Consider the following 26,129-nt stretch of genomic DNA (forward strand, 5'->3'; position numbering starts at 1 on the left):
CCCATGTATTTCTCCAAACTAAATTTCTAAGCCATGAGATCTAAAACTTAAGGAGGTTTAGGAGCATCATTAGGTCTGGGAAGTGTTATTTCCAGCGATCTGGGAGGTATATTTGCCCAAAAAAGATCGTACGCTACGCGCGAACCCATGGTCCCGCTCCGCTTAGATAGTGTCATAGATCAGACACGCGTCCCCACCATTATCCAAGACTGATCTGCGCCCATGCTCAAAACTGTCGATGTGTGTAGTGTTCGGTTTCGGAAATATCTGGTATATTTTTATTTCCTTCAACGAAATTTTTTAGTAGCCGTCTGAATTTTCGAAAATTCCCTAACCAACATTCTTCATCATACTTCATCATACTCGTGCAATTTTGACTAGGGTTTGAAGGAGGTTTTTCTATATCGGTTGTCCATAGATGATATTTTGTGCAACATTATGGGTATGTTTTGAAATGAATTTATTCACGAGAATTGTGAATTTTCAAATTCTGAACAGTGGGGCTGACGGATATTGTGGGCCGCGATGGAGAATCACCTACAAAAGCAATGATCCACAGGATATGTGATGAAGTCGAACATGATGTGTGACTGGTGACAATCTTCTAAAAGGTTATAGATGAGAAAAGAAGTATTTGGAAAAAACTTGGTTCTCATGCAAAAGTGTACATATGGTTGGTCAGTTTCAAGCCCGAGAAGTGCCATTTCCGGTGATCTGGGGGTACCAAGACCAGAAATTTTCTTGTACGCTGCGCGCCAACCAATGGTGGCGCTCCGCTTAGATAGTAATACGCGCCCCCTGGTTAGAAAATCCTGCATACGCCCCTGGTTAAATGCAGCTTTTCAAGGCCTGGGCAGTGTCATTCACTGCAATCTGGGAGGCAATATTTGCCAAAAAATTCTTGTGCACTTCGCGCCAACTTATGGTGGCGCTCCACTTAGATAGTGAGCCAGCAGTTATGACTTTTTATTTCATCAATGGCCTGCAACCCCCCCACTTCTGACAAGAAATCTCCGCCACTGGATATCGCTAGTAATTTCAAAAGAGAAAATACTAAGATGCAACTTACAGGGCCAGAGAAGTGCCATTTCCAGTGATCTGGGCGGCATTTTCAGCCAAAATTTTCTTGTAGTCTTCGCGCCAATCATGGTGGCGCTACGCTTAGATAGTTTGCAATGTCGTACCAACGGCTCTGGTAGTTTGCCTACATTTTCGCCCCTCCCTTGGCAAATCCCTGGTTACGCGCCTCATGTGATTGATGTATCCCCTTGTTTCGGTCTTTGGGGAAGGAGGAGGGGGAGGAGGGTGGTCTGGGAAGGAGGTGAATGGGTTCATGGGTAGAATTTGGAGTGCACTACAGTGATGTTCACAGGGATCCCATCCCATCCATTAGTTAATATAAGGCATCCGTGTCTTCTCATCTATCAGCCTTGAGACGAATTGATGAAAAGTGGTCAGGGCTCAGGGATAGGATTTGAGGATTGCTCTTTCATCTCTCTATAAAAGCCTCTCCTTTTCCCTGCGTTAGTCGTTAAGGAAATGTGTCTCCTCTTGTGACAGTCTCTCAGTGTATGGGGAAGGAATTGTAGGTATTCATGGGGGGGGGGGAGATTCTAAGGGAGATGTAGGCGTTCATGTGTAGAACAATTTTGCTCTTTCATGTTCAAACACAACATTCTCCTCATCCTTAAGCAAGACATAGGTATGATAAAGTAATGGGCATCACCTCATCTGTCAGTCAGGGGATGAGGGGGGGGGGAATGAGGATGAGGGTTAAGAGTTGGATTTTCTCTTTTATAAGTATTAAAGCATCTCACTTTCCCTCCCTTAGTCATTTATGAATGGGTGTCTCCTCTTCTGTCAGCTTTCAGAGGGTTGGGGAAGCAGGTGTAGGGGTTCATGGGGGTGGAGGGGGGGGTGGGAAGTTGGAGATGGAGTTTGCTCTTTTATGTTTCAAAACTACTTATTTCACCTCCCTTAGTCACAAAGTACTATCTCCTCTTCTGTTAAGTCTTAAGAGGGGGTCGAGTGGGGAGGTTGGGGAGGGGGGGGGGGTAAGGGCAAGTTGAATTCTTCTCTTTCACCCAGTTTCAAAACATCTTTATTTTTGCTTCTCTTAATCATTAGGCAATTGATATCCATCTTCTGCCAGTCTTCCCTGGGTTGGTTGGAGAAGGAGGCTTGGAGGTTCATGCCTTGGATTTGGATTCTGCTATTTCATCTGTTCAAAATGAACTTGCATACTTTTCCACAAGTTCACAGGAGTGATGTTGACAGAGAACAGACACCTGTCCACACTTATTAATTGGTTGGTACTTCTGTTTTCTTTTAATCTGACAATCTTCAGAAATAGTGCGTTCAAAATCTTTATACCAGACTTATAATTTCCAGTTGAAATTTCATAGAGTGCAGGAACCTTTTTTTCTTTTTTTTCCCCCTTTATTGAACTCTTCTGGGTACTTTACCAATTGTTAGCAAACTTTGTTTCTGTTCAAGTGTGCAATTTGTAATGCTTTGCTCTCTCTACAGGAGAGTTTAGCCCCTTCACTTTCTTCAAACTATCTGGCAAACCTAAATTATAGCACTAGAGTGTGGGAGCACTACAGTGTGGGCCCTAGAGTGTGGGAGCACTAGAGTGTGGGACCGATAAAGTTGACATAGAATGGGGCAGGGAAGGGGCCATTTTATGCGGCTGAGGAAAGAGGAACATATCTAGATTGCTTTGATGTTAAACTTTTAAGAATTTGACAAATTAGAGAATTTGACAAAAAGACCGAAAGAGAGAGAGAGAAAAAGAAAAGAGGCTGGGCAAGATAATTCCCGTAGCATAGCTGTTTATTACATGACAAACAATGATAAAAAAGAGAAAAAAAACGATCTGTTTAGAAAAAATAGTTTCTCTTTTTTTTTTATTACAAATTACCATAGCACTGGTTTTCCCTTCTGTGAATAAGATAAATTCCTTCCTGGTAGGAATGGGTGGAATGCTAAAAAAATCTTTGAATAAATGGTAAAAGTCACCATTAGCCAAAGAATGTCCACAAATTGATTGATTGGATCCACAAAAATATGAAAACAAAAGATTTCTATGAAGGCACAAGTGATGTTAAAACTCCACAATGTTACTTCTGAAAATAAGATATTTATTGATCAAAAGTGGCAAGGACTGGCATTTTGTGCGGGCCGTATGTGTAAGCATTGATACCACAGATAAGGCACGTCTCAAAAGTAATAAGAATAAAAAAAAATAATAATAATAACAACAGAATTTTAAATTCTTTTATTTCAATGATTTTTACATAAAAAAAAAAGAGAGAGAAGGTTGAGCATTTCCTAATTTGAAAACCAAGTACATTTTAAGATTTTTTTTTTTCCATTTTTAACATTTTTTATTGGTAAAAAAAAGGAATAAAAAAAAAATTCCCTAATTTTCTTGCAGCAGCTCCTCAGCCCATCTTCGGAAGAAAAAAATGAAAAAAAAAAAATGAAAAAAAAATACCCCACCTCCTGAGAAAATTTGTAGTAACTTCGTAATTGAAGGTTTTTCTGCGAGGATTGCAAAGGCTACGGGAATAGGAAAAATCGTTCATGAGAAACTGTGTGACAGCAGGTGAGGAGCCTTTGCAAGTACTAATGAAAAAATATTAGCCTCATGCGAAGCATACTTTGCCCATATCCAACCCAAATTCTTGGTTATCTGCACCTAGATCACCAACTGAGAAGTCCTCAAATGGTAAGTTGTCAGTTATATCTGTCTCGTAATCCAATACGACCCTACCCCATGAGTCACTCTGGCTCTGTAGGTGGAGAATAAAATAAAAAAAAGGTCATAGTCAATTGATGATAGGAAAATTTGTGACTTTTGCTATTTTTTTATTTTGTTCATCTTCTTGTTCATCCACCCTACTGCAGGAATGCAAATATCAGGTTTGTGATATTATCATCTACTCTAGGAATGGAATAATTAATGGTTGTGATGTCACCTACACTTTATTAGAAATAACCATTTTTTTTCCACCCCATGCTCTTAACTTTGATGTGCTCAAGTCAAAATTGCCCATTTATTAAATGTTTAGACATATTCTCTATCTAGGTTCGGACATAACCTTTATCGATCATTGCACAATAACATGCATCATAACAAGAATTCATTAACGACTCATCCAACACACAACCTATAGAGGATTAATTATGCATAGCTTTTATGACTATGGAGTACACAAACGGATATGATACTTGGCCCAAAAACATGGAGCTCTACCTTAAATGTGGTAAAGAAATAAATAAAATAAATAATAAATCATAAATAATAAATATACTTGGGATGGAAGGGAGATTTACCTGGCAGGTATTTTCAAGGATTTGATAATCCCTCATGACATCTTCTCTGCTGTTCAGGAATTCTAGGTTAGCAGCTACATTTCGGCAATAGAATGTCACAGACTGCTTGGCGCTTATTGAGAGCAAACGAAGGAAGACCAGTTGAGATTTCTCAGCATATGTGAATTTCTCTCCTCCTCTCATAGAGCTGTAATAAATCCTCTTGGGTTTGCCTGTGTACCAGGTGGCATTTGTAACCTGATAATAGTAGTCAAATTGAAATTGAAATGATCAAATTCATTTGATATTTACGAGCTCTGTTCCATGCTATATATATATATATATGCAAGGTTTGATTTAGGAATAATGAATGATAAATAAGAAATTTTAGGTGTAAAGAGTGATGATGGATTGATGATGGTAAAAGCAAAATTAATTTTACTATAATGAAAAAAAAAACCCCAAAAAAACCCATTCACAATCTACAGATGTATGAATTTCCCATACACAATTAATTTTACAAAATTACATGAATTAATCTTTGTGAACTTACAAGGTGTGTTTCTGGAGTCAAGCATGTTGCCTTGTTAGTCTTGTCACAGAAAGCCTGGAAAGCATCGTCGGTGCAACCGAGATTAGGATCAACCCAGTAAATTCCTGCGAGAAAAAAATAAAAAATAATAAAACTAAAACTTAGAACAAAAAAGAATGGTTTTTGCATCATTGTGTACTCTCAACTGTTTAAAATTAAGACTAAGTCAAACAAAACTATAACCAACCAACACCCCCCTCTCCGTGTACTTTTTGCTCTTTTGCTTTAACGTAGCACACACAGAGTACAGCAGTCCACATGATTGGTCTCCAATTCCAATCATCCTTCAATCAAAGAATTGGAGTAAAAGTACTGGATATAAAAGCCCTCTTGTAACCCGGCCAGGAAAGAGAGAAGACTTGGAAGGGGCGAAAGAGGTGAAGACTTTGTGGAGAGAGAGGGAGGGAAGGGGGGGGGGCATAAAGGGGTATAATTTGTGCTAACCTGATTCTTTGTCTGGGTGATCAAGGAAAAGGTTTCTGCAAGAGCGTGTGGCATGGAGTTTGCTATCACCAGATGGTTGCTTCAGGGCCTTGAAACGGTTGTTGATGTCCTTCAGGGTAGCCAGGATTTCTGGTTCTTTGTTCTTGGCATCAACATTTGCATCATCTCCGTACTGTCGAATGAATAATCATACAACGTGTTAATTAGTTATGTCACGGATTTAGATTGCTCTACCATAAGAAACTATCTTGTCTCTCCATTCATCAAAACATAAAGAGAATTTTGGTTTCTAACTCTAAAATCCCTCCGTCCCTCCCTCTTGCATCTTTACAACAACAAAATTGTCTACCTTCTTTAAAATATCTTTTTTTTTACCAGTGCTCGACATTTGTGGGTTTGATTTTATTTACCTACCCAATGTTACATGAGCTACTTTTTCATATTTAAGTCAACAGAGATGCTTTACTTCTTATCACCATAATCATAAGTTCCTTTACAAAATGGTTCCATTTACATTCTGAGATAAAACTTCCATAGAATGGGCATTGATTTCTAAACACCTTAGAGGAAAACGGTTGAGGAAACCTGAAATAAAAACATTCCAAATATCATAGAAGATAAACTTACATAGTATGGGCTTGGCCCCTTATCTTGTCCACTGACAACTTGATTTGGGTATTGTGAGTAGGTGAATCCTTGCTGTAATGAGGCAAACAGGAGAAAAAGAAATTAATTTCATGCAAATCAACAGAATAAAGTGATGCACCAAACTGTGGCTCTTGTTGTTAAGTTACAATTTTTTACACTAACTTCTTCTTCTTTTTTAATCTCTTTTAAACACATATTCCAATGAATAAATATTTCAAATAGTTATATATCTTTATCACAACTTTCAGACACAAATAATCAACTTATTTTTACTCTCGTTATGTGACAACAATATCAACTTACCACTGTTCCTGGTGGACCCTATTGAGGGAAGAAAACAAAAGAAGACATTGTTAGGATGTTAAAAGTAATACTGTTAATAAACAATTAAACACAAACAAAAGACATACCCATATTTAGCCAGCTTTCAAACAGGCGTAATAAAACAGAAATTTAACGTCGTATCATAGAATGTAAGGATTCATTGGTATTAAATGATGTAATCATATTTTTTCTAGTATTTTACACTATTGCACTTTTATCACATCATCCAAGATATTGTTGTGAACTGTAAGCTTAAATTTTTTGGGGACAAGTCTCTTTAGATATTAGATATGCAACATTAAATGGCTGAACACATGCAGATGGATATTAGGTTAGGAAGTCTGTATGATTGGAGCCTTGCCAAATACCCATCTAAAATGGCTTCAGCAACTCAACCACAAAAAAAAACAAAGAGTTGAGAAAGAACAAGAAAGGAACTTATTTATGCATAAGCTTGCCAAATATTGAAAAGTGAATACTCACAGGTGGACCTGGTGGTCCTGGTGGACCTTGAGAACCCTGTCGTCCTTCTGATCCTGGTGGACCACGTGGACCCTGAATGAAGCAAAAGGAAGGAATGTATTAGAAAACATCCTTACAAGAAAGACTTAATGTTCAATCAAATATAATAGAACTACTTGAACAAAATTTTAATTTCATGGGTACGACTTGCATAAATATCAACAATTTTGCTAAATACTCTTTAAGGATATCACATTTTGAAAAAAAACCTACAATTTAAATTTATCTGGACTCTCAAAGACGATGAGTGACGAAACATCTCAACATGATTTTCCAGATATAATTATAAGGAATGAATTGTCAAAAGTACCAGCTAACTTAGTATTCCTGTAAGTCACCATTTCTGCATTTGAAGCAACCTCGTCTTGCGACTAAAACACATTAAGTTATTATAGCAATATGTTTAGATGATTATCTTTCCACCTTTTCTTAGTCTTTTCTAAAAGTTAAATCACTGTGTCTTTTTTCAGTACATAGAGTGAGCAGCATCTGTTCATTGTTTGTAAAAGGATAGTTTTTACAAGAAAATACTGTTAAGCTTATAAGAGTGAACCGTACCTCTGGGCCATCGAAACCACGGGGGCCAGTAGCACCATCCATACCTGCAGCACCACGGTTACCTGGTGATCCCTGGAAGGCAAGAGGAGGGAATAATGAAGGGGATTATAGAAATTTCAAAAACAAATCAGCATGTCACATCACACAATGTAAACTTATGCCAACTTCCAAGAAATCTTTCCATTACAGGTTGAACATTTATGACATTCAGTTCGGAAACATTTTAGTGTCCAATTTGAATGTTTCACCTTTCTCAGAGTAAACCTATTTCTTTCACATATTTTCAACATTTACTAGAAACAATGGAAATTGAAATAGGATCATATGACGATACTATGGATCCCTTCTCACTTTTGATTAGACCGGTTCTCCTTTCGTATGTACAACCCACCCCCCACCCCACCCCTACCCCACCCACACTCCCTAACCAGGGAGAAAAAGAAGCCCCTTCTATCTCCTGCATGTGGAAAGCAGACTTTTCCTGCTAAAAAGCAATCAAACCAATTCAGGCAATACACACCATCTCTAGCTTGCAGAAGGTTCAATACATTAACAGATAAATCACATGTACTTACTCTCTCGCCAGCTGTTCCTGGGGGTCCTGGGACACCAGTGTCACCTGGAGAACCCTACACAGAAAACACAAAAAAAAAGCTTGAAGATTGATCAAATACAATATCAAATAACTGCATATATTTGTCTGAAAATCAATTTCTATACTGCAGAAGAGAAGAAATTTACTAAACCTGTAGAAAATAAATTATAAATCAAAATAAACAACCACTGTTCAGATAACCCTAGTTTGATGAAGAATTTCTTAGTACCATGATATGATTAAAAAGAAGTAAGTTATGATCAAGATTTTTCTTCAAGCTTCAAGTTTACAACAATCGAGAATGTCTCTTCTTTTTGTACAGCAGGTCAAGATTTGTACTTGTTGAGTGACTCCTAGTTTTATGAAAATATTTCATTTTTAGACTCCTATGTGCTTGGCAGCCCAAACCTTTATCCTGTGCCTGCAACTGGTAATAGTCGCCTGACAAAAAGCAACTAGTGTCACTTCTCATGCCTATTCATAAAGTAATCGTTCTAGGCTACTAAGTTGTCATAGCACATTGCCTATTCATGAAGAAATTGTTCCAGGCTATTGAGGTATCACCTCTCATTGATAATTGTTCTAGTCTTCTTAAGGTGTCGCATTACATGAAGTAATTGTTTTAGGCTATCAAGGTATCGCTGCTCATCCATATTCATGATGTAATTGTTCCAGGCTATTAAGGAAAAAGATAATAAACCAAGTTACTTACAACAGGTCCTGTCAAACCTTGGAGACCAGTGGGTCCTTGATGACCTTTAGCACCCTATGAAAGAAAACCAAAGTGAAAAATGAAAATATTACTCTGATGATGTGATTTGATTTATGTATTTAATACAACATGAATTTTGTTTGTTATTTCAGTATAATTGCAAAACTTTGTTAATCACACATTCTTCAACCTATCTGAACGGGCAAGTCTTAGCATCGACGATACTTCTTTATGAAGAGACTATACCACAATGACAAACCATTTTTTCTCCCCTTTAAGTCATTTTTTTCACATGGCAACTAAATATTAAATTGTGGTTTCATAAAATTATCATGTGTATTCTTTTCAATGGCACTAGAATGGCTGTTGAGACTATATGACACTCACCTGTGGGCCAGATGGACCACGTTCACCAGTTGCACCAGCAGGTCCAGTTGGGCCCTGAGAGAGAAGAAATAGGTTATCATAATTAATTTTTTTTATACAATATTTCTTTATATCAATTATTTATTTTAATTTGTTATTCCAGCACACACTTGCTGTAGGGTGAGTTTAAGGCTTTGTGTATGCAGTAATCAACAAATCAATTAAGCAAATTAACATAGCACCTAAATATCCAAAGCCAAGCTATATATGTTCAGCGGGGCTTACGAGACAAGTAAATGCTTTTGAGAACAGAAAATCTGAAGTTTCCTTTTCAAAGTATTGACATTTGGAGCTGTTTTAAAGTCAGTGGGAAGTATATTACTAAGAGAAAATTAATGCTAAAGAGAGCTGAATCAAAAATATAAATCATTCTTCATACTATTACTGTCTAAATCTGAGCAACACTAAGTAAACTTCACACACAATGACAGTTGTTTTTTAGTACTAACTGAGGCCAGTGTAAATGATGAACAGAGAGAAATTGCTTTTAATCATGTTTAACATAAGCTGATAAAAGCTGTCGACTTACAGTTGGTCCAGCAGGTCCACGTTGTCCAGCAGGTCCTTGGGGTCCAGTGGCGCCTGGGGCACCAGCTTCACCACGCTCTCCTGGGGCACCATTTTGTCCAGCAGCCCCCTGTCATAAAAGATGTCAAAGAAACTTGCAGGCAGGTGATGGACACAATGTAAATCAAACTGGAAATGACTTTTGCAAGCATACTTTGTGAGAAAAAAAATATATATATCGACTTGAAACTTTTTCATAAAAGGTTTGTGTACATCTTTTCATTTAATAGGTAGAGATTTTTATATCTTTAGGTGGGAATTAAATCTTGACTTCTTTAGGGTAGACAGTGATCACAAACCTGAGGTCCTGGGCCACCTTGAGATCCTGGGTTACCGGTTGCACCAGTGTCTCCCTTCTCACCACGTTGTCCGGCTGGGCCTTGGGCACCATCACGACCATCTTCACCCTGAAGATCATAAAATTAAGCAACTTTAATAATAAAGATTATACCAAATAATATTCTCTTCTCTTCAGCAAAAAAATCGTCAGAGAAAGGTTCAGTATATGGAATGAAACCCATTCAGATCATAACTGAAATCTGCTTCCATTTCTTCAAACAGTGTCAACGCATAAATATTTTAACAAATGAATAATTGCTTTTGACTCTGTCTTTAATTCTACTATATAAACTCTTTTGGAAACTTTTAGTGGGGTAACTTTCCTTACATATTAATTACTTTACAGAGTTTTTGCTTAGCTTCATTGCTTCACACATGTATTGACTCTCTACAACCTAATTTTGACTGTGAAAATCTCTTTTGGACACAACTTCCTTTTATATATTCAAGACTTAATGCAGGTCCTACAGATTTTCCAGTTATGGAGACTTTGTATTTTCTGAGCATCAAATAGTCTTTGCTTCAAAGGATTCAGGAAAATTGTGTGGCAACAATGTAAATATTTCTGTAAATTAGTGCAGCCCAAAATTCTTGAGTTGAATAAAAAGGAAGCCAAAAAAAGCGAGAAGTGTTAGCTCAGTGGTTAACACCAATGCCTTTCAATCGTAAGGTCCCCGTTTCGAGTCACTCCAAGATTAATGTATGTCGTCCAGTTACAGAGTTGTTGAAAATTAACAATAACTAATCATTGACGTTAAATATGAATGTAAGAGACTGACTTTGGCCAGCTTGCGGCTTTGATAAGCCAATGAGACTTCTTTGTGAGTTCCTGCTTGCAGGATGATCTAATATACATACAATACATACAAACAAATGATTTTACTCACATCTTGTCCATTGGCACCAGCTGCACCAGCAGGTCCTGGAGCACCAATAGCACCAGGAGAACCACGGTTACCTTGAGATCCTGGGGAACCAGTTGCACCTTGTTCACCCTGTGAATGTTTAAGAATGCCATGGCATTGTAATCCAATTAAGGCAACAGAAGTTCACTTAAACATGTTAACGATGTTTCACTATTAAACACACGCAACTAACAGGAACTGGGTGACAGAGTAATTGGAATTAAATTACTACTAGCTTGTATTTGGAATGGAATGTAACCTTCCTGGAAATTAGAGCCTCGTTAATTATTTTCTCTTCTTGACTTTACTGTTATGGCCATTTGCTGACAAATATATACGATTCACACTCTAAGTTTTTTTTTCATGGAATCAAGACTGTGGTATAAATCTTTGATACATATGCTCTCCTTAGGGACACATTTTTTGATTAATTATTGACTAATATTGATATTTTTGCAACTATCATTATTCTTGAGTGATGATACAACTAAAATATCACCAGAAAGCGTAGATTGAATATCATTGTCAAGAATGAAATGTTATACTTACAGGACCGCCTGGTGCTCCTGGGGGTCCACGTGGGCCCATGCTACCGGCAATACCCTACAAATATGAAATGTTAAAAAATTAGATTAGAGAAGGGTTCTCAACTGAAGCTCTATCTGACAAACCTCTCACAGCAACAACAAAAAAACAACAATAACAGCAGTAGCAAAGTGAATAAATATAACCTGAAACAAGTTACAAACAAAAAAACTGACTGGGAAAATATAATAAACTATAGAATACAAAACTGGATCATGCTCACATGCTCTCAGGGAATCCTGAGCATTGTCACTATGACTGGCAGTATCGGCAAAGAATAGGCCAGATAGGGATAGCCAAGAAAAATAAGGGGTGGATAGCTCAGATGGGAGAATCCTGGGTTTGTAATCCAAGAGGTTCGAACTGGATTAAATCCTGTTCTATTCAGATAAATGGCTTTGCTCTTTTCCATTAAATAAAACTTTAGCGGCTGCTTAATCGATCAGATGAGCTACAACATTGAATAATCAGAGATAACTTCGGATTAATCTATAGCGGAATTCTTGAAACCGAGATCGTTTTAAAACGTTTTGTGAGCCATCTTTAAGATCTTAAAGAGGATTCATGCTTCACATTTCTAATTGTAACACATCTGCATTAAATACGGAGTGCCCTCCTTCCGATATCAAATTCTATCCGGAACAACCAAAACTGTGAAAAAATTCAAACTTACGAGAGGTCCAGAGGCTCCTGGTGGGCCTGGAGGTCCAGCGGGTCCAGCAGATCCCTGAAAGAATGCAACAAATTGACATGGATTAACTTAAGCCTCCGTGGTGAAAAAAAAAAAAAATCGCATTTATATCATAATAACTTTTTCCTTTCTGACATACTATTAAGAATAAAGATTCATTTAGCAATATATATCCCTCAAGATCAATCAAAATGACAATATCTTATGTCATGCATGCTCCAGGACGATAAGTTTTTTGCAAGACATTTGTTGGAAACAAGTGCACACGTATGATTCCGCTCACTTTCTCTGTTTATCGAAGAAAAGCATTTAAAAAAAGAAGAGTAGTGTATTATTTAGCCACTTACAATATCACCGTCGCTTCCACGGTCTCCCTTTTCACCACTAGCACCTGGTGCTCCGACTGGTCCTTGGTCTCCATCGCGTCCAGCTACACCGGGATCGCCACGCTCACCCTGAGGGGAATTAAAAATAGATCGACGTTACTACTTGAAACACGCCGCCTCGCAATGAATCAAAGCAGCTGTGCTACAGCTAAGTTGTAAATACTGTAATACTTTCCACTCGGCTCTCTTTTAAAGGTTACTTCAACTTTACTTGATACAGATGCCATCAGCAACACTTAGTGATCAAAAGTGGTGAACAGTTTCTCCATATAAAGGCGACCTTTCCATAATGCAAAATAAGATTGCATTTCCTATGCACAATGTGTGACTACCTTACCTGATAATTATAACAACATATCATGTTAACGTAAGTTCTTCCTGATATAGTCAAAAAGTCGAAAAAGTGTAAAAAGTCGAAAACTTGGACTGAAACGAAGAAAGAACACATTTTAAGAGAAGGAAGAAGCAGCCCCCTCCCCCTTCCCCCCCTACCCAAATTTGGCTAATTAACTTACTGGGGCACCTGGGGCTCCAGAAGGTCCAGTTTGTCCAGCAGGCCCTGGTGGTCCCTGTGAGGAAAATGACAGATTGAATGAGAGTAAAAAATAAGACAGATGAAAGTGCACCCCCCTCATAGTTTCATAATATTATTCAGTCTATAGTTAAAATATGAGCAATATTCAAGCAATGAGGGCATTTTTGCTGTAGCATCATATTTTAATATTTCACCAAATAAACTCTGCAACCATAAACTATGTAGTTAACATATGAGCTTGACAAATATCTCCATGTTAAAATGGGATCTTCAGGATTGTTTGACGTTTCGGAAAATTTGGCAATTTCGATGGTTCATCCAAAAACTTACCAGGCACTCCTGCAGAGTGACAGAAAGAAATATTATCTTGCAAACAAAATGATGAAGGTTCTAAAATAAAGGCAGGCCCCCTTAACTGATCGTTGGGAGTCAGAACTGTAGGTACTGATGTCACACTCACCTGGTTACCTTGTGGTCCACCAATACCTGGGTTACCGACTGGACCCTGTGGTCCAGTGTTACCAGCTTCACCACGTTCTCCTTGAGCACCTACAGCACCAGCTGGTCCCTAGAAATTAATTAAAAGAAAGAAATTAAAACATATACATAAAATGTTATCACTTCTGTGGACAATCTCGTTCAAAATTTGCTCTTTACAAAAAATATTTTGGTTGATTATTAGACTTCTTCTTCATTTATTCCCCAAAAGGACAATATATTCTGATAGAAGAAGAAGACAAACTTGATTGATACAAGCACTGTAGAGTCATCCCCATCCATGCATTTAGTAATGTTCCATTTCACTCAATTAGATGCATGATTAAAAACAAAAGTAAAACAAGTAATGAGGTTGATTCCATCCGCAAATCAAAATCAAAATCATGGGTTTACCTGAGCGCCTGGATCACCAGTAGCACCGGCAGCACCAGCAGGTCCAGTTTCACCACGGATACCAGAAGGTCCGGTCTCTCCACGGGCTCCAGGAGATCCTGGTCGTCCCTAAAATACAAACAATTTTACCAATACATATCAGGTTTTCACGTATCATGAGACAGGACATGTCTGTAGACACGTACTGCAACACGGACATTCCGAAGAAAATACAATAACCGAATAATGTCGTATTACTTGTTGGTAAAATCCTGGCTGCCTTTCTAATCTAATTTGTAGATTTACCCCTGACTGCTAATAACATTCCCCATTCTAGGTTTCATGTTTTTTTTTTTTTCTCCTTCTTCTTTTACATTAGCCTCTTTGAAAGAAGTACAAAACATTCATACTAAACCATAAAAAAAAGAAAGCTTTTGAACTTTAAAGTCAACCATGAAAAAAAAAAAAAAAAAAAAAAGCAGATGAAATTTCTTTGCAGGTTCATTCACAACTGGACTTGTTTTGGTGATTTGGAAATATTTCTAACTTTTTTCCTAACAATTTTTGATCTTTGGGTGGAAGAAGTAAATTCGTTTTCTTCTTTGATACTTACAGCAGGACCTGGGAATCCTTGTGGTCCGGCTGGGCCGTTAGCACCACGAGCACCAGCGTCACCACGAGCACCTTGGGCACCGGCAGGTCCTGGAGATCCTTGGTCACCCTGTCACATGGAAAGAAGAACAAAGCGAAAGTTAACTCTGAATTCACCTCCTTTCTCTATTCTGTCTTACTGAAATTTAATTACAAGAAACCATTCTTTCAAAAGTAACACACAGTAAATACTAAATGCATCCAGGAAGCTTTATTTATTTTTGCAGGCATTGTCATAAAGACTTTTCCTGATACAGAGGTGGCAATATCAGGTTTTGACACTGTCATCACAAATAATGAAGACATTTTAGATGCACTTTCAAACAAAGGTTTCTTTTTTTTTGGGGGGGGGGGTGGGGGGGGTTTCAATAAATAGAGTCTCTCTTTACATTGATAGGAAGCAATCATCAGTCACAATTGTTCTTTTGAGAATGTTTTAAGTTATGTTTTATTTACCTTTTCACCTGGGCTTCCTGTAATTCCAGTTGGTCCAATGGGTCCAATTGAGCCCTGTTAGAAGAAAACAGAAAGAAAGGCATGGACATAAGTAAGTTGCATATCATTCAATTACTGGGTGTAAAGGAGTCTTGTCACTATGGTCACAGCAAATCAAACAGTACAAATTTAAGATATCAATTCATCTCAGATAATTATGAATCTCATGACATATCAGAACTAGCAGAAAAAAGGGCAAACGATACCTGAATACTACTGTAAATGTCCTTCTGGACATATCCAAAGTACCACTAAATCAAGTAGTGTATATACAGAATGTCATGTTATGGTGCAGGAAGAGCCCTAAACAAAAAACCCAATAGAAATAATACTATGGTGGTCTGGATGTCCATAGGAGTCTATCGGGCCACTAATTTGAATAAAGGAACTCACTCTTGGGCCAGCGGGTCCAGTTGGGCCTGGTCGTCCTTCATCACCATCTTCACCCTATTGGAAGAAAAAATATGACCAAATATCAATTAATGGGCACAAATTTATAATTTCAAGGCTTGAGGTCTCATTCTAACTGTTGTTGCTATGGCAACACATTAAACTTGTTTACTGATAGATTGCACATATGGTTTCAGACACCTCTCAAGATAAAAGGATACAACTAATGTTTTCAAACGTGTTAATGGTGACAGCCCCCAAAACAATTTGGCCTACATTTCTACATACCAACTGCTATCTGACGTTCTCAACCAACCACTTCTAAGGTTAACCTATCTAAAAAATATCAAACAGACACTTACTGGTGGTCCACGAGATCCACTTGGTCCTGGTGGTCCACGAGGACCTTGTTGGCCTCCCAAACCTGGGCCTCCTGGGGGTCCTTGTTCTCCCTTTGGTCCTGGAGCACCCTAAGTGTTAAAAATGTCAATTCAAACAGATCATGATACATTCTACAATTTTTGGGTGGTAAATTAATACAGAAATGAATGTACTAACAAACAGCCTTTGAACCTACTCACAGCAGGACTTCTACTTCCAAGTGGTCAATAACAATAACAATAATCAACTCGGTTCCAGATTAGCTGATCCCTTGTTAAGACATGACGCTCCCTTGATTAAATTAAAATGCATGATTTTCAATCTGGTCAAGCTTCCTCCCAATAAATATCAGCCTATATATATATAATCTTCTATGATTATCACAATTTTTTGTTGTTGAAAATCACTGATTTGGAGGTAATACTATATAGAAGGATTTGTGAAACAACAGCAATTTTTTGGTAGTGCCTACTAGAGCTTGCCCATAACTCTTCTGCTTACACAGGCACCAGTGAATGTCACTCATCTCATTATTTCGTTTCAACTGAGATAATTTGAAGTACTTACAGTGGCACCATCTTGTCCAGCACGTCCAGAAACACCACGTCCACCTGGACGACCACTTGGACCTGGTGGGCCACGGTCACCTGGGCCACCACGCTCACCCTGGAGGGGAAAATGTACAATATTATACTGATGGTGAAGATGGATTCTTTTTGGTTTGTTCTAGTGATACAAACCAATGGAAACTGCAACTTAAAAAGAAAATATTCTTATGTTCTTCATGAAGAAATTTTCAGATATACAGTTGATACTATATATTATCATTTTACATTATTGGAAATCTAGCATTATAAAACATTTCAGTAGATAATTTGCATGAATGTACGTTTTACACTGTTTTGATACATGCAGGTTTGAATGAATTCTTTGGCCAGTTGCCTAACATTTCCAGGGCCAAAACGACATATACTTGTTGGTGCTTATTGGTTAGTTGAATTCATTATTTGACAACTTACACGATCACCAGGGTTGCCAGGGGCACCAGTTTCACCTTGTGGGCCAGCGTCACCAGGGGCACCAGATTCACCTTGTGGGCCATTTAGACCAGCTGGACCCTACAACCAAAAATAATCATGAATTACAAAAGTTCAAATTGAAAATTTACACAGTAGCTAGACTCCTCAAATTTTGACTTATGATACAGAGGTTCTTATAGATGTGACTTCGTAAGGCAGAAATTATTTAATGGTTTTGTGACTGAGCATGGCAAAGTTTCAAAGTGAATAACCTTGTTACCTGCACTAATAGTTGCACAAATTTAATCTTATGGCAGCATAACAAATCTCCACCTGCTCATACTTCTCTGTATTTCAGATTTATACATTTTACATTAGTTTTGAAATTTGTTAAAAGCCAGTTTTCAAATATTTTGTAAGTAACTAAATAAAATCAGATGATTTCCAACTATTGATGCTGTATTACCTGTTGTCCTTGAGGTCCTTGCAGACCAGGAGCACCACGTTCACCAGCTACACCTGGAGAACCTGGAGCACCAGCAGGTCCGGGGTTACCACGATCTCCAACCTCACCCTACAGAATAAAAAAATAAATAATCGATCATTTCTACTAATTCTTTTGTGTACAGGGATGAGCCTGGGGTAAAAACAAATCACGGAACTTTGCAATAATTGCGGTATAGGCTCCAGTTTGTGTATGGTACAGTGTGTTAGGATAATAGTTTTTGTCCCCGAGGTAGAAAAAAAATCACAGATATTCCGCGAATTCGCGGAAAAAGCTCATGCCTGTGTGTATGACTTGCCAACCATCTATTCAAAGGTATGTGTTAGAAAATGGTGAATCAATGGGTTGGAACACCATAACCAATTTTGTCAAGTTTTTTTCCTTGCATATTTGACCCATATTTGTGAGTTTTTTTTTTGTTTTCTATTTTCATCAGGTTACTTTCAGAGATTATTTGCTTGCTAGCAGCAGGTGAAACACACTTTGTGTACTTTTGTACCATTTATAAACATTTCTAATCGATGTGAAAGATTTTCAGCTCACCCATCAAAACTTTTTTCCATAACTGAAAAATAAGTTCACAATACAAGGGAGTGATCATACCTGAGGGCCAGCTGGACCAGGGGGACCTACTTGTCCATCACCACCACGATCACCTTGAGCTCCTGGGGCACCAGTCAAACCTTGCGCTCCTGGCATACCACGCTGACCCTATTGAGAGAAACAAGGAAAGTAAAATATAAAAATTAAGGACAGGAGGACATTGAAGACACGTTATATGGTCCCCTCAATATGTTTGAAGGGAGAGTGGGGGGTGGGGGGGGTGAGGTAAGATGACATGATACCTTACACAGAATTTTTAAATTGGGATCAAAATGACAGTCAGCATTTCTGGGCTAATCAAAAATAAAAGAATAAAAAATATTAATCATATGGCTATCCCAACGTATTGAGGGCTTATACTTGGGTGATTGATCTGGTCAGAAATAGTAGAGATATAAGAAATCTGTAATGTGTGGTTTTGATTCAGAAATCTTTTAAACCCACCACTCATGTTGGAGTTCTTGCAACGTATTTGGCAAGAATTATCACCGTAAGTCGTAATGATAGATTATCCTAGATTATTAAGAATAAGCTGGGGGTCTCCTTGCAAGGGAAAAAAAATGAGGACAGTCTAAACAGTGGAGAGACAAGGTAGTTCAAGGAAAAAAATTAACCTACCGTTGCTCCAGTGGCTCCTTGACGACCGTTCTCGCCTGGTGGGCCCTGATGGTAAGATTAGAAAATGAAAGAATTACCCCCCATGGAAGTAAAGAACAATCAGTAATTGGGCTTAAAATACTTGAAAAAATAAATGCAAGCTGAAAGGACTTGTAAGTACAGAATTCAACAATGTTTGCATTGACTAATAAATTTTGAGGGACAAACATCACTCACTAAATTATTATATAATAAATGAAATTATTATTGGTTCTTCTACAAGTCATATAGCTTCTATCCCTATAGAGAAACCGAACCACCAAAATACATCTATTGTTCATAAATAATAAACAAAGACAAGTCAAACTTCACATCTCTAGAAAAAAAAAAAAAAAAGGTATGAGAGTTTGCTACTCGACAGTGGCGAAAGTATTTTAATTGATGCCAGAAACTTACTGGTGGTCCTGGAGAGCCATCTTTGCCTTGTTTGCCTGGGTTTCCACTCAGTCCCTGAAAATATGAACAAAGACAACATGAAAGATTTTATTTCATTAAATCATACCCTTTTACTCTTAAATTATACCCTTAAATCATACCCAAGCAAGTTATGCTTGCAGGAGGATCTAAAGTACATACATACAATCCATACTTACTGTACACACAATGTAAAACTAGCAAAAGCAGGCGTAGTGTTGGAAAGATCATGAATCAGTTGCAGTATTTCACAGGGCCTGTTTTTGGAGTTTCTTTTTTTTTTGCTATATTTTTGAGACTAAATTACTCTTCATCCCCATATTCCTCCAGCCCCCAATCTTAATGATCCCAGGCTTCATGGATGTTGTTGCCCCCTGGTTAATTGAAGTAAATCCATGCATAAAGGGGATTCATTAAGAAGGGGGTCAAAACAGATGTTTGTTGATCAAAACTTCTGTGGAAGAAAACCTCCAAAGGCTAAGAGAGGAAAAAGTCTTCATGTGGGTGTTTTTTTTCATTGCATAGGGAAAGATGCATCTTCTTACAAATATTACAATGCTTTTAATAAGGAAAGGACATGATAACCTACCCTTGTTCCTGGAAGTCCTGGGTCTCCGTTACGTCCTGGTTCACCACGAGAACCCTTGGATCCTGGGGATCCTGGTCCACCTCGAGCACCAGTTTCTCCCTTTGCACCGGCAGCACCGGCAGGTCCAATGGAACCTGGGGCTCCGAGTTGGCCCTACAGGAGGAAAGTAAGGCAGTGTGCAATGACTAAATCATAACATAATAATATTCAAGATATGTCACAAGTACCATCCAATGAACAAACAGCTTTACATTGGCACCTGGGGCTCCGAGTTGGCCCTACAGGAGGAAAGTAAGGCAGTGTGCAATATACTAAATCATAACATAATAATATTCAAGATATGTCATGAGTACTATCCAATGAACAAACAGGTTTACATTGTCATATCACAGAATGAGGTTAAGTCTTTTTAATTTTTATAAACAGCAGTTCTTTCTATCTACACATATAGCTAGACAAGATATTTAGTGTGATATATATCATACAATAATCAGCCACTATTGAATAACTCAAAAGGTACGTGTGCAAGTAGATCAGCAAATTTTTTTACTCCAAAGATCAAGATGTAACTTACTCGATCTCCAGCTGGACCTTGAGGTCCAGCAGGTCCAGTTGAACCACGTGGTCCCTAAAAAAACAAAAACAAGAATAGATGAATAATTCGTACTTAATTATGCTAAAGTATTAAATAATATTAATGTTTATCAATATTCATTGCTTGCTCTATGGATACTTTTCATGCAGTGTAATTCCACTATTATTAAGTTAAAGTGGCCAAGACCGGTCTATATTCCAATGTACACTATGAACAAAAGGCATCCAAAGGAGCCCAAAAGGAAAGAACTATACACTCTAAGAATCATACACACTTAAGATATGCACTCTAAGAATCATACAAACACACTTAAGATGTTCACTCTACGAATCATACACACTAAAGATATACATTCTAAGAATCATTCATAAATACTAAAGATATAAACTCTAAGAATCATACACACTAAAAATATACACTCCAAGAATCATACATACACACTAAAGATATACACTCTAAGAATCATACATACACACTAAAGATATACACTCTAAGAATCATACATACACACTAAAGATATACACTCTAAGAATCATACATACACACTAAAGATATACACTCTAAGAATCATACACACTAAAGATATACACTCTAAGAATCATACATACACACTAATGGTATACACTCCAAGAATCATACATACACACTAATGGTATACACTCTAAGAATCATACATACACACTAAAGATATACATTCTAAGAATCATACATACACACTAAAGATATACACTCTAAGAATCATACATACACACTAAAGATATACACTCTAAGAATCATACATACACACTAATGGTATACACTCTAAGAATCATACATACACACTAATGGTATACACTCTAAGAATCATACACACTACAAAATATTGCAGTCGAAAAGAGAAAAGATAAAAGCAAAACCTGCATTGCTTGACAAGTTGCTCAGTTTCTCTGCACATTTTTTAAGGATTGAACAAGTAATAAAATGATAATGTGCATACCCTCTCGCCGCTAGCTCCATTTGCTCCTGGTGGGCCTTGTGGGCCAACATCACCCTGAAATAAAACAAACAAAAGGTGTAAGATGGATAAGTTTCAGAAGGACCATTGCATCAAACCCCCCCCCCCCCAAACAAGACATGGTTAAAAATGGTTGAATAATACTACATTATCACCCCAGCTTAGCTAAATCAATTCAGCTTAGCTAAATCTATTTAAAACTTGTCTGGTTAAGTCCAATCGAAACAAACTTATAGCCTCGTATACAAAACAGAACTTACAGGTAGTCCGGTGGGTCCTTCTTCACCTTGTTCACCGGGGGCACCAGCGACACCTTGGTCTCCCTTAGATCCAGCAGGTCCTTGGCTTCCTGGGGCTCCCTGAATTAGAACAGAGAAGCAGACAGTAGAGAATAAATGTCAGCAGCGAAAGGCTATTTTTCACTTTGTATCAATCAAGCGATGTGGAAAAGAACACATTACTTAAGTATCCCAATACATCCACCGTAAAAAAACCACTCTCTAAGATTGAAACATTTCTTGAAGAATGATAGCATTGGTTATTTTTCAGTAAGAAATACTTTTTACATCGCCTTTATTCTCATTAAAGGCATTGCATGGCAAATCTTAAACATAATCCAGACCGAACCTCCAATTTGTTGGAAAATTCTTAATCAGTTTTGCCTTTACTTCACACACGTTCCCAAGATGCCACAAATTTCTTGAAATCCCTTCACACCACCACCACCTCCACTCTTTGGGAGGATTTTATTAAACGTGTAATGTGGGCCATATGGAGTCACACAATATACATGATTAAGTGTATTCAGAATAGCACCCTTTGTGAGGAATATAGTTCAAGATAATCATTGGCCCCTACTTCAGTATAGATACCTCAGGTTCAGACTTCCCTGTGTTGTTACACAAGTCAGTGCAAGACAATGTCTCTATTAGAAGTTATTCATTACTTAAGCAGTGACACCCCAACGTAAATTATCACAATTTGTCAATGCAGCAGAGCCTAGCATGTCTAACATTAAACGACCCAGTATGTACGGTAAGATGTATATCAGGCAAGCAATGTAGTATCTACATCAGATAAGTCCCCAAATGGAGATTGAAGTTGATTAAACTAAATGTTTTTTTTGTTTGTTGTTTGTTGTGTGTTTTTTTGTTTTTTTTTTAAAGGGGGGGGGGGGGGCAGTTTAGCTTATTGTTGATCTATACATTAACCATACCACATATATATGTAAGAGACCTTGTTATTTAACTTACATTGGGTCCACGTAGTCCTGAGAATCCGATAGGACCTTGGGCTCCGGGTGCGCCCTAAATGAAAGAGAAAAGGTCAGGTACGAAGTAAGACCAATGCGGACTAATGCAATTTTTGAATAAGGATTACTTACCATATGAGATGCTCAAAAATGTCTCCAATATCACTAAGATTAATGGATTAAATGTCAAAAAAAAAAACATCTGCTAACCTATTAAACATGAGTAGCAAAACAAGTTAAATATTTCATTAATGGAATTGAGGAATACAGCAGAAGGTATACTTACAGATGCTCCCTTAGCTCCTGGGTTACCATTCATTCCTGGAGCTCCTTGGAGTCCAGCCTGTCCCTGTTGTCCCTCTGGGCCACGCTCACCACGGCTTCCCTGTTGGCCTTGTGGGCCAGTAGCACCTGGAGATCCGGCATCACCTTTAGGTCCAGAACTTCCTGGGACACCTGGGGCTCCTGGAATTCCAGCACTTCCCTGGAAAAAGGAAATGACAAAAAGCAAAATTAGGATTTTATCAACTGACATAATCAACAACAAAAATACACTTTAGTAGTCGCTACCAAATGTTTGTAACATCCTACCACATTGTACCTTAACAACAAAAAATGTTTCAATATCTGTTTCACCTATTACTAGTTTTAATCGATGGAACTTTGTCATAAAAATTCATTACAATTTCTCTCAATAATATTTTATTTCACTATTGACAAGTTTGAACTAAACTATGAAAAGCATTGTTAAAGGTAATTACAACAGTATGAAGACAATGCCTCATTGACATGAACATTCATGTGGTGCGACATATGTTGCTTGATAAGCACATTGCATATACAGGACTAGTCCCTTTATTACACCCAATCTCTCTTCATGATGGTGACATCACTTCCAAAGTTTAGCAAAAAAAAAGAAAAAAGAAAAAAAAAAGATGTCCACTCACTGGAGGTCCTTGGGCACCTGGAGCACCATCAGATCCAGCAGGTCCCTACAAACAGCAGGAAAAATATATATATATATATATTACTTCCACAGTAAAAATAAGAAAATGGTTAATATATTAAACAAGTTTGATTGAAATTCAGGATATTAGTTATATCAGTCCTAATCTTCCTTTTTTCTTGTGTGGCATATACAAAACACTGGCTCGACTGCTCGACCAGCAGAAAGTAACAGATTAAAATAATTTCATAGTCTAACATACCACCCTCCTTCTCCATGAAGCAATCTCTGAAAGCAATATGCATACAATCACTTAAAAAAAAAACCCACTCCATTTGCTTCTACATCGTTTTCTTGATTCCATGCATCAACAAATTCAAAGAAGGAAACAAGAGTTCATCTGAGTTCTACAGAACATATTCCTCCAGGTCTACCTGAATCTACTCATTATTTCTCACATACAATTCTGATACATCCTCCTCCCACTACCGCCACCCCCCCCCCCCCACCTCCCCCAAACCATCCTCTTCTCCCTAAAAAAAAATAGACCTGATTAAATGAAGCTATGTAACCAAAAAATAACCACATGAGCCAAGTATCCACTGCTGCAATATGTTAACAATTTTCTCTTCTTAAATCGAAATAATTCTTACAAAATGGAGCAAAGAAAACTCACAGTATCACCAGAAGGTCCAGTTCGGCCTCTCTCACCAGGGGAACCCATTGGACCCTGAGAAGAGAGAATATGAAATTGCAATAAAGTCATCATCAGCCCTTGTAAAATTACACAATATTGAGGGTATAGGTTGGGCATGTTTGGTTCATTTCAATGTGGCATATCTCAGTGGAAGTACAGTACGCAGTTTTGTTAATGTTTCTCTTGATGTTATCGAAATGGAAACTAAAAATAAGTGTTAATACCAAGAAATACCAGAAAGCAACTTACAGCAGGTCCTGGGGCTCCAATGGATCCAGCTGCTCCATCGTTACCACGCTCACCATCGTCTCCTCTCTCTCCCTTTTGGCCTGCTCGTCCAGAGTAACCTCTGTGTCCCTTAGGGCCGGATGGTCCTGGGAATCCATTTTGTCCAGCTGGTCCAGGTGGTCCTGAAGGCCCTGCTGGTCCTGGGTTACCATTGGCACCATCCTTTCCTGCAGATCCTGGTCGTCCTGGGCTTCCTGCAGGTCCGGTTAATCCAACAGGTCCAGTTGGTCCTTGCTCACCTGGTTCACCAGGTGCTCCAGTCAAACCGGCAGGTCCCCTCAAACCAGCCTGTCCTGGTGGACCACGTTGGCCTGGTTCTCCAGCCATCATAGCTTGAGGATATCCCAAACCAGCTGGCATGACAGGTCCCTTGTATTGTTGTGAAACCTGGGCTTCAGCAGTCAGTTGTCCTGATGGTCCTGGGGGCCCTGGAGGACCTGGTGGACCAGGAAGTCCTGGGACACCATCAGCACCGGATCCACCCTAAGACAATTGAGAGTTTACTTTCAGTTAATATTCATAGCAAAAAGCTAGCTCAACGCACGATCATAATTAAAAACTTCAGAAATGCATGAGGAGAAAGCAAAGCATTATGTTCATAATTTCTGATCAGTACTGATTACATCTTTTACTGCAAAATGGCCAAAATGCTTACTCTGGGTCCTGGAATACCGATATTTCCTTTTGGTCCAAGTGGTCCCCTGTCGCCCTGTAGGAGAGAGGGAAAGAAATAATGGAAGGTGAAAAGTTTGATGACATTCAAAATGGCTGGAAACTTGAAAAGAGTTGAAATTTGATTCTAGAGGCATCATTGAGATATCATTAAATCATTCCTATAACCAGCTGGGTTTGTTTTACGGCAAGTATGGCACTTCACTAACTAACATATCACCAAATTCACAGACTTACACTAGCGCAAGACCTTATTCATACAAATACATATTAGTATATTATCAGGTATTAAACTTGCAATATATTTTTTGGGGGGGAAAATAGGTATAAAACACATCTGTGGCAACACAAGAAGCAACAACCCTAGCAATAAGTTCATGCACCAGCATGCAATATGTCATCCAACATCCTGGGTTTTTTGGTATAGTAGGAAGATGTATAGAGTCACATCACTAATGGTTATTATGGTAATACTCACAGGTCCACCTCTACCGCCTGGGGGGCCTGGAGGTCCGGGAATCAAATCCTGAGAAGGGGAGGAAGAGAAAGCAAAGATGTTAGATGAGGCTTCAAAAATAGGGCAAAGATAAACATTCTACCAAGACTGTTTATGAGGAATAAATTATCTTTCCCAAGGTTATTTTGTCGTCACCTCAATGTCCTTTTTCTACCAATATATTTATAACTAATGCTTTGGCTTGATACTGCATGCAGTGTGGATTATTTGACCTGACATAAAACTGGGGGTCAAACTGGAATAAACCTTAATACATGACTTTACTAAAGAGATAGGGGAGAGTGAAGTAGAAGAAGGCAATGAAAGAAGACATTTAGAGCTTTAGAACCAAGTCAACAAAAAGATGATAAAACACTTACTCCACTTCCAATAACGGGTGTCTGGCCTGGTTCTCCTTTGGGGCCTTTTGGGCCAGTTAAACCATGCTAAAGAGATGGAAAAGGTA

At 38.2% G+C, this 26,129-nt stretch overlaps 1 protein-coding gene across 1 annotated transcript; it reads right to left on the reverse strand.

Annotated features, from left to right (window-relative positions):
• Window positions 1–2,817: 2,817 nt before the first annotated feature.
• On the reverse strand, window positions 2,818–26,109 carry LOC139966345 (uncharacterized). Its single transcript, XM_071969249.1, has 42 exons — window positions 26,044–26,109; window positions 25,646–25,693; window positions 25,151–25,204; window positions 24,457–24,978; window positions 24,187–24,240; window positions 23,512–23,556; window positions 22,851–23,048; window positions 22,566–22,619; window positions 21,573–21,671; window positions 21,295–21,348; window positions 20,298–20,351; window positions 19,724–19,876; window positions 19,117–19,170; window positions 18,682–18,726; window positions 18,064–18,171; window positions 17,422–17,529; window positions 16,956–17,054; window positions 16,504–16,602; window positions 15,918–16,025; window positions 15,559–15,612; window positions 15,127–15,180; window positions 14,633–14,740; window positions 14,041–14,148; window positions 13,610–13,717; window positions 13,130–13,183; window positions 12,576–12,683; window positions 12,211–12,264; window positions 11,502–11,555; window positions 10,935–11,042; window positions 10,008–10,115; window positions 9,671–9,778; window positions 9,103–9,156; window positions 8,716–8,769; window positions 7,984–8,037; window positions 7,409–7,480; window positions 6,812–6,883; window positions 6,308–6,325; window positions 5,984–6,055; window positions 5,357–5,528; window positions 4,874–4,977; window positions 4,342–4,578; window positions 2,818–3,797 (listed from the first exon to the last, which is right to left on the reverse strand). The coding sequence occupies exons 4-42, from the start codon at window positions 24,853–24,855 to the stop codon at window positions 3,651–3,653; spliced, it is 3,813 nt and encodes a 1,270-aa protein (XP_071825350.1). The 5' UTR covers window positions 24,856–24,978; window positions 25,151–25,204; window positions 25,646–25,693; window positions 26,044–26,109; the 3' UTR covers window positions 2,818–3,650.
• Window positions 26,110–26,129: the final 20 nt, after the last annotated feature.

Source organism: Apostichopus japonicus, chromosome 4, assembly GCF_037975245.1.
Source record: "Apostichopus japonicus isolate 1M-3 chromosome 4, ASM3797524v1, whole genome shotgun sequence".
Taxonomy (NCBI): Eukaryota; Metazoa; Echinodermata; class Holothuroidea; order Aspidochirotida; family Stichopodidae; genus Apostichopus; species Apostichopus japonicus.